We start from the raw sequence: 15,609 nt of genomic DNA, 5'->3' as shown, positions 1-15,609 counted from the left end.
ATGACAAGGACAGTGCTCAGACCCTGAGTTCAAGCCTCAGGACTGGCAAAAAATAAAAATAAAACAACTGGTGCTAGGCTCTGGTGGCTCACACTTACAATCCAAGCCACTCAGGAAGCTGAGTTCTGAGGATCATGATTCAAAGGAGTCTGAACAAAAAGCTGGGAGTGGAAAGAAGTTAAGGGATAGTGCCCAGGCCCTATATTAAAGCTCCAGTACTGGGATTAAAAAATAAAAAGCTGCTGGGCACTTGTGGCTCACATTTGTAATCCTCCCTACTCAAGAGGCTGAGATCTGAGGATTACAGTTCAAAGCCAGCCCATGCAGGAAAGACTGACTCATTTCTAACTAACCACCCCAAAATAAGAAGTAGAGCTGTGGTTCAGAGTGGTGAAGGGCTAGCTATGCGCAAAAAAAGTTAAAGGTCAAAACTCAAGCACTGAGTTCAAGCCCTACAACTGACAAAAAAAAAAGCTGATTACAGCAAAATGGATCAAATTATAGAATAAAGCAATTACCTCTGACTGGATTCTGGTGAGAAACAAACACATTCATGTAGTCATGGAAACATGTACACATAGCATTTAGTATAACATGCACCACTGACAGCTATAAGTTAGTCCTTGGACTAAGTTCATGTCTGTCCCCAAGCAGACTGTTCCTCATTGACAACTATACTTTGAGATGGAAAATGGTCATGATTTAAGATGAAAATGTTCTAGTTATTTCTTCTTCGGCAATCATCTATTACCTCAGAGTATCCTCTCAATAGAATAAACAAGGAGATGACACAGAAGGGCATGATAGTAAAGATACTTATTCACCAGGCCTTTCCCAAGTTCTGAATTGTTTAAAATTTGTGTGTGTGTGTGTGTGCGCGCTCGCGTGCATGCGTGTGTGCGTGCATGTGTGTGTGCGCGTGCCTATATGCCTGATAACTACGTATTACAGATTAGTTTGAAATTGTTATATATTTTTGTCAATAGTGGACCTTGAACTCTGGGCCTGGACATTGTCCCTGAGCTCTGCAGCTCAAGACTACTGCCCTAGCCCTTGAGCTGCAGCCCCACTTCCTGTTTTCTAGTGGTTAATTGGAGATCAGTCTCTCTCGGATTTCAGTGCCGGGGCTGGCTTTGAACCTCTATCCTTAGATCTCAGCCTCCTGAGTAGCTGGAATTACAGGTGTGAGCCACTGCACTTGGCTGAAATTGTTATTTTTAAGATAATATTTTAGATATATAAATTATAATGTAAAACAATGAAAAGCTTGAGGATCAATTTTCCTTAGTATTGAAACTTCATTTTATTTATGATTAGACTCAATTTTGAAAATAGCATATATGGGGCTGGCAGTTTGGCCTAGTGGTAGAGTGCTTGCCTAGCATACACGAAGACCCAGGTTTGATTCAAAGACCCAGGTTCGAGTCTTCAGTACCACATACATAGAAAAAAGCTGGAAGTGTGGTGCTCAGGCTCAAGTAGTAGAGCTGAAGCCTTGAGAAAGTCCAAGGACAGTGCTCAGGCCCTGAGCTCAAGCCCAGGACTGGCCAAAAATAAATAAATAAAAATATCATATACATCCAAAGGAAATGAAATTATGTTAAGGAAACACTTGTGAGGCTGGAAATGTGATTTAGCAGTAGAATGCTTATGTAAGATGCATGAAGCCCTCGGTTCAATTCCTCAGTAATACATAAATAAAAAAAGCCAGAAGTGGCATTGTGGCTCAAATGGTAGTTTTGAGCAAAAGAAGCGCAGGAATAGTGACCAAAGTGCTAAATTGAAGCCCCAGGACTGGCCAAAAAAAAAAAGAGTTTATTTCTGTTTATTGTAGCTCTATTCACAACAGTCAATGAAACTAGAACTCTACCACTTGAGCCACAGCACCACTTACAGCTATGTATGTGGTACCAAGGAATTGAACCTGGGTCTTCATGCATGCTAGGCAAGCACTCTGCCACTAGGCCAGACTCCTGACCCTCAACTGTTGGGTTTTTTGTTTGTTTGTTTGTTTGTTTTGCCAGTCCTGGCTTGAACCCAGGGCCTGAGCACTGTCCTTGGGCTTTCTCAAGGCTAGAAACTCTACCACTTGAGTTGCAGAACCACATCCAGCTTTTTTCTCTGTATGTGGTACCAAGGAATCAAACCTGGGTCTTCATGCATGCTAGGCAAGCACTCTACCACTAGGCCAAACTCCCGGACAATCAGCTTTTGTTTTAATACAAAAAAAATGTGTACTTTGTGAGAGGGAGAGAACCGTCAGCCAAAAGCCTGAATAGAGGGGGTCGCTTAGATTGTGCAGGGATCACTTGTTTTTCTCCTTTATCTCCATAATATCTGCTCACTAAGCCTCTTGTCACCTTCCCTTTATTTTTTTTTTTTCAGTTCAATTTGGCAGCAGTAAAATTGACAAGGAGCTGATAAACCGAATAGAGAGAGCCACTGGCCAGAGACCACACCACTTCCTGCGCAGAGGCATCTTCTTCTCACACAGGTGGGGACCCTTCTTCCGCTTTGAGTTTACCAAGTACAGCTCTCTCACACTGTTCTGTGTCATGACTGAGTGGAACCAGGCTGCCAGCAGCCTGCAACCCCTCTTCCGTGCCATCAGTGACTCATGGTGGAACTGACCCTTCACTATCAGACCTAATTTCTATTGATTTATTAACTACCTGCCTCATAGAGATTAAATTAATTTGTGGCTGATTATATGCTATAAATTACAAACTCATGAAAGCAGGAAGTTCCTGTGTCCAAGTTCTATATTTCTCATGAAATAAATAGTAATATGCTTCCCAAAATTACATATTTTTTTTCCTGCTATTATACTGGCAGTAGTGATATCAAAAGAGAAGCAGCAGGGCCATGGAACAGAGAGCCCCTACCTTCAACCAGAAATCCCACACAGAAAGCATCAAGGCATGGACAAGTTCCAAAACAGTTTCGGCCTCTCCTATTTCTTGATTGTAGGGTTGGGCCAGGCTCATTTTCTAGCCTTTATTTATGGAATTTATGATCTAAGGTCAGGCCATTCTGTCCTGCATGATTATCATGGTCACAGGAGAGCAGCCAGGACAGAACCCAGCTTTCCACCAGCTTTCTAAGCCCTGCTCAGCCTACTTCCTAGGCAAAATATAATTAGTGTTTTCCTTAACTAAGATTCAATTAATTCATACATCATCAAATTCACTTGTTTTAAGTATACACTTCTGTGATTTTTCAGTATACTCACAAGGCTATACAAACTTCCTAATTCTAAAACATCCTCATCACCCAAGAAAAATCTCCTACCTAAAGCTGGGAACCAGTGGCTCAGGGCTGTAATGCTCACTACTTATAAGGCTGAGATCTGAGGATGGTGGTTTGAAGACTCCTGAGTAGTTCGGACTACAGACATGAACCACCAACACCTTTTCCTCTCTTATTTGGGACACTTTGTCCAGAAACAAAAAGCGTGCACACACAAGGAGTATCGGTTGGCTTCAAAGCTCACTGAGCAGAAACCCTTCGGAAGCTCATTATATGTACAAATTCATCTGAGTGTGGTGGTACACACACACACACACACACACGCATACGCACATACACAAACCAGCACTAGGGAGGCTAAAGTAGAAAGACTGAGAGTTCAAGGCCAGCTTGAGCTACATAGCAAAACCCTGCCTCAAAACAAAGTAAAATGTATATTCCCAAGTATCACCTCAGACTTCAGAATCTCCAGGCAGAGGCCCAGCAGCTCTAAGGCATATTGCTAATGCTTAGCCAGTAAGAAACACCTTTATGTGTGCTGTCTGTGTACCCCAATCCCAAAAGAGGAAGAGGGGGTTTCCAAATGGCTCATAGATAAAGACCCCAAGTCTCAAGTTGGCCGAGATCTCTCAAGTCAGATATCTAGCCTAGGGGCTTTTGAAGAGCCTTTCTTCCCCAGCTCAGGCCTGCATAAAATAAAATCCTGTAGTTTCTTACACTGAGTCTCTAGAACCTTGAGACAGGATTGTATGTTCCTAGCCTAGTGTCCCTCACGAGATGCCCAGAGTGTAGATACCGGCATCGAGTCCCAGTGTCCGTCTGCCCAGCTGCACCCATGCTTTGGATCCTTTATTCCAAACCTGGATGTCTTATCCTTCTCAAACAAGTCTTCACAACAAAAACCATTCCAGGAGTTTTCCTATCATTATTATACTGTAACACCAAAGATAACTATTTTTTTTTTCTTGTTGTCTTTGGTTTTGTTTTGTTTGTTTGTTTGTTTTTTGTTTTTTGTTTTTCAAAGATAACTATTAACATTATTTTGTCCCTGTTTTATTTTTCATTGCCAAATTAACTTTAGGGCTTTGATAATGATTTCCTAATTCTTTTTTCTCATTAGGGATATGAATCAAGTCCTCGATGCCTATGAAAACAAAAAGCCATTTTATCTGTACACGGGCAGGGGCCCCTCTTCGGAAGCAATGCATGTTGGTCATCTCATCCCATTTATTTTCACAAAGTAAGTAATTCTTCAACTCTTGTCCATTTGCTAGTGAATCACCATTAGCACTTACAGGCACTCTTTTAAACATAACTGGCCAAACAATGCTATTTCCTGTTGGCCAAGAAGCCAAGGGGTCAGAGCTTCTGTTTCTTTTTATGGCCTCTGAGGTACTTCTTTTTTTTTTTTTTTTTTTTTTTTTTTTTGTGGGTCATGGGGCTGGAACTCGGCCTGGGCTCTGTCCCTGAGCTCTTCAGCTCAAGGCTACTGCTCTTCCCTTGAGCCAAGCCCCACTTCCATTTTCTTGAGGTTAATTGGAGACAAGAGTCTCAGGTCCTTTTGGGCCCAGGATGGACTGTGAACCTTGCTTCTCAGATCTCAGCCTCTGAGTAGCTAGGATGACAGGCGTGAGCCACCACGCCAGCTTCTGAGGTACTTCTGAGGAGTGGTGCATGATGGGAGAGCACCATGTTGGAGCTAGCCGGGCCTCCTTCCCTCTCCCTGTGCTTTGTTCAGGTGGCCTGTGTCCACTATATCCCTGAAGTTGATCTCTCATCTACTCAGTGGGAAGAAGGACCCCTAGCTTGGAAAGTTAGGGAAAGGCTCTAAAAGTTGTGAAATCAGTTGACACACATAGTATATGCTGGTAAATTTTATCACTGCTCACAGTCGGTTGTAGTATAATACATTGTGATTTACATCTTCACAGGAAGTGATATTCTTCCATGTTCCTCCATCTTCCTGTGTTCTTGGGTGGCCACTGGGCATGTTTACATTGTGTTCACAATGGTCAGCACACCCTGTGTTCTCCCATGTTGGTTACGTGGCTGCAACCATGCTCAACATGGGCACAGCATGGGCTCACTGTGCTCTGCTCTCCTGTGTTCCTTAGGTGGCTGCAGGATGTATTCAATGTACCCTTGGTTATCCAGATGTCTGATGATGAGAAGTACCTGTGGAAGGACCTGACGCTGGATCAGGCGTACAGCTACACGCTGGAGAATGCCAAGGACATCGTAGCCTGCGGCTTTGATGTTAACAAAACTTTCATCTTCTCTGACCTGGAGTACATGGGGTAAGAAGGAAATAATTCTCTGGCTGCCTTTTTTTTTTTTTTTTTTTTGCCAGTTCTCGGCTTGAGTTCAGGGCCTGACACTGTCCTTGGACTTTCTCAAGGCTAGAGCTCTTCTACCACTTGAGCCTCAGCACCATTTCTGGCTTTTTTCAATGCATGTGGTAGCGAGGAATCAAACCTGGGTCTTCATGCATTCTAGGCAAGCACTCTACCACTAGGCCAAACTCCCAGCCCCTCTGGCTGCCTTTTGAATGAGTATGTGCAGATTTCATACCGTCAGGACCAAAGTGAAACCTAACACGTCTAAAATGGCAGTAAATGTTTTTCTTTCTCTTTTAAACATTAAGATTTTGTTTATTTGGGCTGGTAGTTTTGCCTAGTGGTAGAGAGCTTGCCGAGCACTTATGAAGCCCTGTGTTCAATTCCTCTGTACCACATAAACAGAGAAAGCCAGAAGTAGCACTGAGCCTCAAGTGATAGAGCATTAGGCCTGTGCAAAATAAGCTCAGGGTCAGTGCCCAGGCCCTGAATTCAAGCCCCAAGACTGGCAAAAGACAGAAAAATACACTTTCCATGTTTACCCTGCCATCTGTGCCTGGCTGTGTTTAAGCCTCATTGCAGGTCTCTTCCAGGTTGGCTAGAACCTGCCGTTCCAGGTTAGCTCCCCGGGTACATATGACTGCTGCTAATACCTGCCTGCAGGTGGCTTCCTCACACCTTTTTTTTGGTTTTTGGTTTTTTTTGGTCTTGGGGGACTTGAACTCAGGGCATGGGCACTGTCCCTGAGCTCTTTTGGTCAAAGCTAGCACTCTACCACTTTAAGCTACAGAACCACTTCTGGTTTTCTGATGGATAATTGGAGATAAGAGTCTCCTGCCCAAGACTTTCCTGCCCAAGCTGGCTTCAAATTATGATCTTCAGGTTTCAGCCTTCTGAGTAGCTAGGATTACAGGTATTGTAAGCCACCAGGGCCCGGCCACCATCCTTGGGTGGGGTTTGTTGTTTATTTGCATGTTTTCTTGCTTGATATCATTTTCCAGATTGTCTCACATTTTTGCCTGGAGCCAGACTGAGACCATAATTCTCCTTCCTTTGTATTACAGATTCATACCACTACACTTTGTTTGTTAGTTCAGATGGGCTCTTGCTAACTCTTTTCGTGGGCTCACCTGAAACCCAATCTCCCAATCTCTGCGCTGAGTAGCTAGGACTACACTGTCATCATGGGGCCCAACCCATATCTGGTTTTAATATCTGCTACCTTGTCCTCATGGAAGTTGCCCTCTACCTGGAGTTTCTTGTCTCTGCAGGCAGAGCCCAGGCTTCTATAAAAACGTGGTGAAAATTCAGAAGCATGTCACCTTCAACCAAGTGAAAGGCATTTTCGGCTTCACGGACAGCGACTGCATTGGTGAGGGCCAGCTGCCTGGGGACCCCTCACCAGTAAAATGAGCTGAGGCTTTATAAAGTACCTGTTCCCAGAAGTTGAGCTGTCTGGGAGACCTTAGCATTTGCATTCTACCTATTTAAAGAAGACTCCCAGAGAAGACTTTCCCTGGAATGTAAAGAGCTAGTATGGAGTTCAGTCACTTTATTGAGGTTGAAGTGTGGGTTGTAAGATTGCCTCAGACAGTCGGATTTAAGGTTTTGGAGAAAGAGAAAGGAAGGGCTGAGGTAGAGCTCTTCACACACTGTGGCTGCCCATCCCCTGGGGCTCAGTGGAGGGCCGGAGGCTCTACTGCTCACTGCAGGAGCCACCAAGTCTTTGCCTCCTAGACCCTCATCTCCCTAATGTGAGTTGAGGTCTTAGGCTGGCTGCCCTGCAAAGCCTTTCCCACCTCCTGCCTCACTTTCTTTCCAGACCTTCCTTCCTTCTATGGCTCTTCCCCTACTGAAGTGCTCGGTGTTGAAGCGCCATGGTGTTGGACTGCTGGGTGCACAAGTTTACATTCCTCTCCATACAGCCTATTGGCTTATGAGCTCTTACTTCCTTGAGACTTGTGTCTAAGCCTTTTTCTCAGTCTTCTCTTTGTGATAGTATCATTTGACCTTGGGTCCTCATGCTTACTAAGACTGTTATTCTAACTCTTGAGCCATTTTTGCTTTATTTTATGAATGGGGCTCATGATTTTGCCCGGGCCAGCCTCAGACCCATCATGATGCAAAAAAAAAAAAAAAAAGGGCCAGAGAAACACCAGCTATAAATACAACCAATGTACATAGAGGGAAATATAGAAAGCCAACAGATACAAATCTGGGCTCTGATTTTTCTTTTTCCCAGTGTAAGGCTTGAACTCAGGGCCTGGGCACTGTCCCTGAGCTGCTTTTGCTCAAGGCTAGCTTTCTACCACTTGAGCCACAGTACTGCTTCCAGCTTTTTCTGTTTATGTGGTAGTAAAGAATTGAACCCAGGACTTCATCCATGCTAGGCAAGCACTCTACCACTCAGCCACATTCCCAGCCCTGAGCTCCTGATGGTTTTTTTCTCCCTTTCTGTATTTTCAGTTTTTCTCTTAGTAATTATTACTTTTGCAACAGGGAAAGACCTATCCTTCCTCATTCTTTTCAGTTTGTTAATTAATGCGAGCAGCAGGTGGCCTTGAATATGAAGCCATGTTTCCTTGATTTCAGGGAAGATCAGTTTTCCTGCGATCCAGGCTGCTCCCTCCTTCAGCAATTCATTTCCCCAGATCTTCCGAGACCGGACGGACATCCAGTGCCTCATCCCCTGTGCCATTGATCAGGTGTGGACCAGAGCTGGGGCTGGCAATAGGTTTCCGGGACTCCCTCATTAGTGAGTGGGAAGGGTATGGTGCTGGAGGGAGGAGGAAGGGTTGTCTTGAAATTAACCTGAAGCTGGAGAGTCTCCCTCCAAAATCCTCCAGAGCTGTTCACTGGCCAGAGCTTCCCTGATTCAGCATCCTCATTTGGGCTCTCCCTCCCCACAGGACCCTTACTTTAGGATGACAAGGGACGTCGCCCCCAGAATCGGCTATCCTAAACCTGCCCTGCTGCACTCGACCTTCTTCCCCGCCCTGCAGGGCGCCCAGACCAAGATGAGTGCCAGTGACCCCAACTCCTCCATCTTCCTCACGGACACAGCCAAGCAGATCAAGACCAAGGTAAGCAGGTCCCCACCTACAGGAGCAGAAAGGTGTTCTCTCTGTCTCTCTCTGTCTGTCTGTCCCTCTCTGTCTCTGTCTCTGTCTCTCTCTCTCTCTTTCTCTCTCTCTCTCTCTCTCTCTCTCTCTCTCTCTCTCTCTCTCTCTCTCTCTCTCTCCCTCCCTCCCTCCCTCCCTCCCTCCCTCTCTCTCTTCCTCTCTCTCCTGTTCTGGTCTGCAACCCTTCAGCTCCACAGCTAGTAGCTAGCTTCCCACACTGTGGGTAAATGTGAGACCTGTGGTGGTAGTGATGATTTCACTATTGATATTCCCTTACATTTTGATAAAAATCTGAGTTTTCTGTTTTCTTTTGTACCAACACTTTGTTCTGGAAGCAGAGCCATGGCAATTTCCTTAATCATAATGAAGATGACTCAAGTAATAGAAATGCCATCAGGGCCTCAGCTCTCACTCTGGTGGCTCATGCCTATAATCCTTGCTACTCAGGAGGCCCAGACCTAGAGGATCGCAATTCAAAGCCAATACAGGCAGATGTCTTTAAGACTCCATTTCCAATTAAACAGCAAAAATGGATTGGTGGCATGCTCAAGTGATACAACACCCACCATGAGCAAGTAGGCCAGTGAATATAAGGTCCCGAGGTCAAGCTCTGGTACCAGCACACGTGCTTGCACGCACGCACACGCACAAACACACACACACACACACACACACAGAGCATTAAAAGGATTTGCCTCTTTTTCAGAGACCCAAACACCAGGTAAAGTGCTTGTATTTTCTGTTCTTCATTCCTCCCTCACAGTAGCTGGTGGTGGCTAATACCTCCGCTGTGAGGCTGAGGGGAATCATTATCTTGGCCCGGTTTGCTCCAGAGACTCAGAGTGCATCTCTCTGGCACACTGTTTCCCAGAGACAACAGTGTCTTTTGAGCCTCCAGTGTCCTCTGTGCCCTGCTGAGCATGCCTCAGCCGCTCGTAGAATATTGCAAGTCATTGGGAAAACTACAAATACAGATTATTGTGTCTTTCTTTATTTTTCAGGGCCTGCTCCGAGGCTAAGTGCTGAGCAGCTAGTATCCCTGTAACTCTTAATGGTTGCATAAATCTGTGTAACCACCGATGTAGCCTTTGGCTCTTATTATGTGTTTGTGCTTTGGAAGATTGCAGTAGGGTGCTTCTGAGGCATGTAATAGAGTCGTCTGAGTCCTCACCCATCCCCAGACCTTCTGGAAAGTCCCAAACTAGTTCTGGTTGACAGTGGGGACTTTTCATAACCCAGACCTTCAGGAAGTGGCCTCCACTGCCCTTCCTCATGCTTGGAAGCTGGTATAATCAGGGATTTTTCTTTCTCTTTCACTTTTGGCTGAACCTTCTAGAGCAGGAAGTACAGAGGGGAGAGGGACTTGCCAGCAGAAAAATGGTTTTATATTTAAGAAGTTTTTTCGTTATTGTTTTGAGGTACTAAGATTTAAAGTCTATACCTCAAGCTTGCTACGCTTGGTTGCTTGGTTGCAATCTACCATTTGAGCTCGAAATGCCTGTAGAGAAGTTGTTTTTAAAGTTGTCTTTGCCTCTGGAACATTTGCTTAGAAACAGCAGGGGCCCAAGGCTAGGGAAACAAACTACAGAGGTTCAGCAGGATCATAGGCAACCTGTAGAAACAGGTCAGGAAGAGCTGGATACAGCGTCTCCACACTGAGAAGAGGGACAGCTGAGAGCCTGCGGCTCCCGCCTGTGATCCTAGCCACGTAGGAGTCAGATCTAAGAATGGTTCTCCACAGCCAGCCTAGGCAAGAAAGTCCATGAAGTGTCTCCAGCTAACCACCAAAAAGCTGGAAATAGAGCTGTGGTTCAAGTGGTAGAGCACTAGCCTTGAGCAAAACCACTCAGGGACACTGCCCAGATCCTGAGTTGAAGCCTCAGGACCAGCACATACACATGCAAAAGAGAGACGTGCTACAGCCTGTCCCGAAGCTGGGTTATGTCACCACAGCTGAGACCATTTCATAGGGAAGAGACAAGGCTCAACGAGATATGTGTGCTGTGAAAGCAGTGGACCAGGACTGAGCCAGGTCCACCTCTGCCCAGATGTGCAGGTGTTAACTCTGCTCAAAGAAGCCTAGACTTGTTACCATCATGTCTCAGCCTACTGGGTGCAGGGATTGCGGGCACTATACCACAGGGCCCAGTTCCAAGAGGTGTTTGTTTTTATGCCAGTCCTGGGGCTTAAACTCAGGGCCAGCCTGGGCACTGTGCTTGGACACTTTTTGCTCAAGGCTAGCACTCTGCCACTTGAGCCATAGAACCATTTCTGGTTTTTTCTGAGTATGTAGTACTGAAGAATCGAGCCCAGGGCTTTGTGCATACTAGGTAAGTACTCTACCACGGGAGTTTTTATTGACTAGCTCCTGGAGGTAGTGAGTGGAGCAGGGTTTCCAGCTCTCTTAACGCTCTCATCACTTTGTCTTCCTGGTGATTGGTCCCATCCTGAGGCAGACTAGGTGTCCCAACAGTAACCTCATTCATATCAACTCAGGTGTGATCAAAAGAGCTGGAAAATGGGTACCAGTGGCTCAAACCTGTAATCCTACCTGCTTGGAACACTTAAATATACAGATAGTGGTTCAAAGCCAGCCCAAGCAGAAAACTTCGAGAAACTCTTATCTCTTAGTTAACTAGCAAAAAGCCGTAAGTGGAGATATAACTCAAGTGATAACGTGCCAACTTAGTGAGAGTGTAAAGCTTCAGTTCAAGCCCCAGTACTGGCACAAAACAAAAAGGAGGCTTGAAACAAGTCGGTTCCTTGGGTCTTAGGAACTTCGAACTAGACAAAATATTCTGACAAAGTTTCTCATCACTCAGGAACCCATTTGGGCTGTCAGGCATTGTTTAGGGACTGGGAAGTCATGCTGGCTTCACCACCTGGAGACAGGGCTTGCATGAGTTTTAAGGTTTTTGTTTAGAAAGTGACAGGTGGGCCGGGCGTGATGGCTCATGCCTGTAATCCCAGATAGTCAGCAGGCTGAGATCTGAGGATTGGTTCAAAGCCAGCCTGGCACTAAAGAACATGAGACTCTTATCTCCAATTTGCCACTAGAAAACCAAAAGGGAGGCTATAACTCAAGGGATAGGGTGGTGGCCTTGAACTCAAGAGCTCAGGAACAGCACCCAGGCCTAGTTCAAGCCCCATGACTATAGCAGGCTCTTGACATTGTGCCTCACTCACTTTACTGGTAAGGGAGAAAGCAAAATACCCGAATTGCTTGGAATAATATTAGTCATAGCTGTCCTGCCTAGGGACTCTGGGGGGCAGATACTCTGTGCTTCACAGGCCATGGCTGCCTCCTGGCACTGACTCTCTCCCGTCCTGGCACCACGCTGTAGACTTTGGTCCTGTCTCAGCCAGGACAGGGAGCTGCCTGGGCCATTCCATTGGACACTTACTTGTTTGTCTGTCTCCTTGTTTTGTAGTGCTAGGATGATTCCAGGGCCTACGTCATGGCTATGCCAGTCAGGCACTGTGCTGCTGAGCAACACTCAGGCCCCTTTTGGCACCCTGTGAAATGGCTCTCAGAGCTAGCACTTTATCCTCAGTCTTCTCCAGCAGGAGGGCTGCTCAGTCAGGCCAGGAGTGTGACCTATGGTCCCTCGTGCCTTTCGCACACTCCAGCACTGGCTTCTTTTTTAGGGGTTGCTGGGGATTGAGCCCACCGCCTCTGCCTTGGCTTTGTTCTTAATTAAGGAAGGTAAAGGCAAACTTTCATCGTGGCCTTCCATCTTTTAGTTTCCACCGCCGCACCAAGGCACACTGTACCCATAGCTCAGCTTCAGCTCTCCCTGACCTGGGGCTTGCTTAGTAGTACCCCAGAAAGGGAGAAGTCCTTCAGCAAGACTGAAAGGGCCTTGCTGAAGACTTGGCCCCAAGCACTCATCCACTACCACAAGAAGAAGATCTGGGGGCCGGGAGTTTGGCCTAGTGGTTAAAGTGCTTACCTAGCATGCATGAAGACCCGGGTTCGATTCCTCGGTACTACATACATAGAAAAAAGCCGGAAGTGGTGCTGAGGCTCAAGTGGTAGAGCTCTAGCCTTGAGAAAGTCCAAGGACAGTGCTCAGGCCCTGAGCTCAAGTCCAGGACTGGCAAAAAAAAAAAAAAAAAAGAAGAAGATCTAAGGTATAGTCACTTAGTAATCCATTCTGGGAGTTTTGGGAAAGTTTTCCAAGTAATCAACTCAGAACATGAACAAGTACAAATTCTACCTGCCCTTCCCTCCATTTAAAAACAAAACAGAGGGGCCCGGAGTTTGGCCTAGCTGTAGAGTGCTTGCCTAGCATGCACGAAGACCCGGATTCGATTCATCGGCACCTCATACATAGAAAAAATGCTGGAAGTGGTGTTGTGGCTCAAGTGGTAGAGCTCTAGCCTTGAGTAAGCCCAACGACAGTGCTCAGGCCCTGAGTTCAAGGACCAGGACTGGCAACAGTAATAATAATAACAACAAAACAGAAGCAAGATGATGTTCATTCGTACTGGACTTGCCCCGATTTCTCCCAGGAACCATTCTTCAATGTTTTTTAAAACCCATTTTGATCATTCCTATGGCTTGGGGTTTTTTCATGTTGCTGGTACTTGAAGCTTGAACTCAGGGCCTAGACACTGTTGCTTAGCTTTTTTGTTGTTGTTGTTAGTCATGGGGCTTGAACTCTGGGCCTGGACGCTGTCCCGGAGCTCTTCTGCTCAAGTCTACCACCCTATCCCTTGAGCCACAGCCCCACTTCTAGTTTTCTAGAGGTTAATTGGAGATGAGTCTCACATTCTTTAGTCCCAAGGCTATCTTTGAACCTTAATCCTCAGATCTCAGCCTCCTGAGTAGCTAGGATTACAGGCATGAGCCACCACACCCAGTTCACTTAGCTTTTTCATTCAAGGTTGTACCACTTGGTCAACACCTCTACTTATAGCTTTTTGCTGGTTAATTGGAGATAAAAGTTCTTTGTGTGCCCAGGCTGGCTTTGAACATTGATCCTCAAATCTCAGCCTTGTGAATAGCCAGACTTACCAATGTAAGCTCTCAGCCCCTGGTGTCTTATTTATTATTTTGTCTGTTTTGAAACATGGGCTAATCTGGAATTCCTAGGCTCACCTTCCTGAGCACCGGAAACAGATTTGGAGCTACCTTGCCAGGCTGCACTGTAACAGTTTCTGAGTTTTCTTCAGTCCCGGTAACTTGCCTGTTTTGAAGTAATGACCTGCCTCTACAGTGGGCCCTTCCTGCCTCCTCCTACTGGCAGAGTTCTCACTCTGGTTTTGTTCTCAGGCATCTTTGCTCATCTCTGTGTTGGAGCTGGGAGAACAGCCACTGTTTGCTCAGCCAGTCTCCTGAAGAGTGCCTACAGCTCATCTTTTTCCTGAAGTTCATACTAAGAACGCTTCAGATGTTTCCTTAGATTTCTGCCTAGTCAATATTAAGTTTTAAACTATCCATCTATAATCCTAGCTGCTCTGAAGGCTGAGATCTGAGTCTTCCTTTTTTTTTTTTTGTTTTTTTGCCAGTCCTGGCCTGAGCTCAGGGCCTGAGCGCTGTCCTTGGACTTTCTCAAGGCTAGAGCTCTACCACTTGAGCCTCAGTACCACTTCTGGCTTTTTTTTTTTCTATGTATGTGGTACTGAGGAATCGAACCTGGGTCTTCGTGCATGCTAGGCAAGCACTCTCCCACTAGGCCAAACTCCCGCCCCCCCCCCTTTTTTTTTGTCTTTTTTGGACTGTGGATCAAACCCAGGACGTTGCACTTACTAGGAAAGTGCTTTGACACTGAACTACATTTCAGCTCAAGATCTGAATATTTCTGTTGCAAGCAAGCCTGGGCAGGAAAATCTGTGAGAATCCTTTCTCCAATTAATCACCAAAAAGCTGAAAGTGGAGCTGTCACTGAAATGGTAGAGTGCTAGCCTTGAGCAAAAAACTCAAGGACAGTGTCTAAGCCCTGAGTTCAAGACCTAGGTATCCATGTGGATACCTGGCCAGCAACATCCAGGTGCAAGAGGGCAGGTCTAATGGGCCATTCTATATTACACAGGTCAACAAGCATGCATTTTCTGGAGGAAGAGACACTGTGGAAGAACACAGGCAGTTTGGGGGCAATTGTGACGTGGATGTATCTTTCATGTACCTGACCTTCTTCCTGGAGGATGACGACAAGCTTGAGCAGATCAGAAAGGTGAGGTGGGGTCCCAGGCCTGGCCTCTGGGCCTTGCATGTTGATCCTGCTTCCTCAGTCGCCTTGCCTTAATAATAGGCATCCAACTGAAAGAAGGTGAAAGAGGAGCAGGAGCTGGGCACCTTGGACCGAGCCTATGGCCCCAGCTTCCTAGGAGGCTGAGATGGGAGAATTGCTGGAGCCCAGGGGTTCCAGGCTAGCCTGGGAAGTATATTGAGACGTTGTTTCAAAATTTTTTAAACAAAACTCAGTTGACTCACTGTGTTTCTTAACCATGTGCTAAGAATCACATGAAGAGATACTTCGCGAAAAGTTTCAGCTAGGCAGCTCACATCCATAATCTTATCTACTCTGGAAATTGAAATCTGAGGATTGTGGTTGAATGCCCACCAAGGCAGAAAAATAAAGTGGGTAGGAGTTCTTCTTAGAGAAATGTATGTTAAAACAAAGACATGAGCAGAACTGGCCTAGCTTGTGTTGTACTGCTGTGCCTTACTCCAGTGAATGAGCCAGATGCACTGGGCCCCCACACAGTGAGCAGCAGGCCAATGGAGCAGAGACAGAGACAGTTCAGGACCATCACCTCAGACCTTCCCCTTCTTAGGATCTTCTCCAAGGAGACACCACAGAATAAGAAAAGGCTTTCCACACAGGGACAGTGAAAACAGTAGTAGCAGAAAGTTCAGAGACTACAACAAAATAGAATTCTGGTGAATGGCCCTG

General features: G+C 46.0%; 1 protein-coding gene across 2 annotated transcripts in view; it reads left to right on the top strand.

Moving 5' to 3' along the window:
* The window catches only part of Wars1 (tryptophanyl-tRNA synthetase 1), a 28,707-nt gene that overhangs the window by 11,371 nt on the left and 1,727 nt on the right, over positions 1-15,609 (top strand). For both annotated transcript variants that reach the window (XM_090344835.1, XM_090344834.1), the window contains exons 4-10: positions 2,386-2,494; positions 4,370-4,489; positions 5,364-5,546; positions 6,857-6,957; positions 8,178-8,290; positions 8,495-8,668; positions 14,746-14,886. In XM_090344835.1, coding sequence (XP_090200961.1) covers positions 2,386-2,494; positions 4,370-4,489; positions 5,364-5,546; positions 6,857-6,957; positions 8,178-8,290; positions 8,495-8,668; positions 14,746-14,886 — 941 coding nt within the window. The remainder of the gene's footprint in view (positions 1-2,385; positions 2,495-4,369; positions 4,490-5,363; positions 5,547-6,856; positions 6,958-8,177; positions 8,291-8,494; positions 8,669-14,745; positions 14,887-15,609) is intronic.

This window comes from Megascapheus bottae, chromosome 14 (assembly GCF_031878675.1).
Source record: "Megascapheus bottae isolate mThoBot1 chromosome 14, mThoBot2.hap1, whole genome shotgun sequence".
NCBI lineage: Eukaryota > Metazoa > Chordata > Mammalia > Rodentia > Geomyidae > Megascapheus > Megascapheus bottae.
The sequence above is the reverse complement of the archived record's forward strand: the minus strand, read 5'-3'. Positions and strand labels throughout refer to the sequence as shown.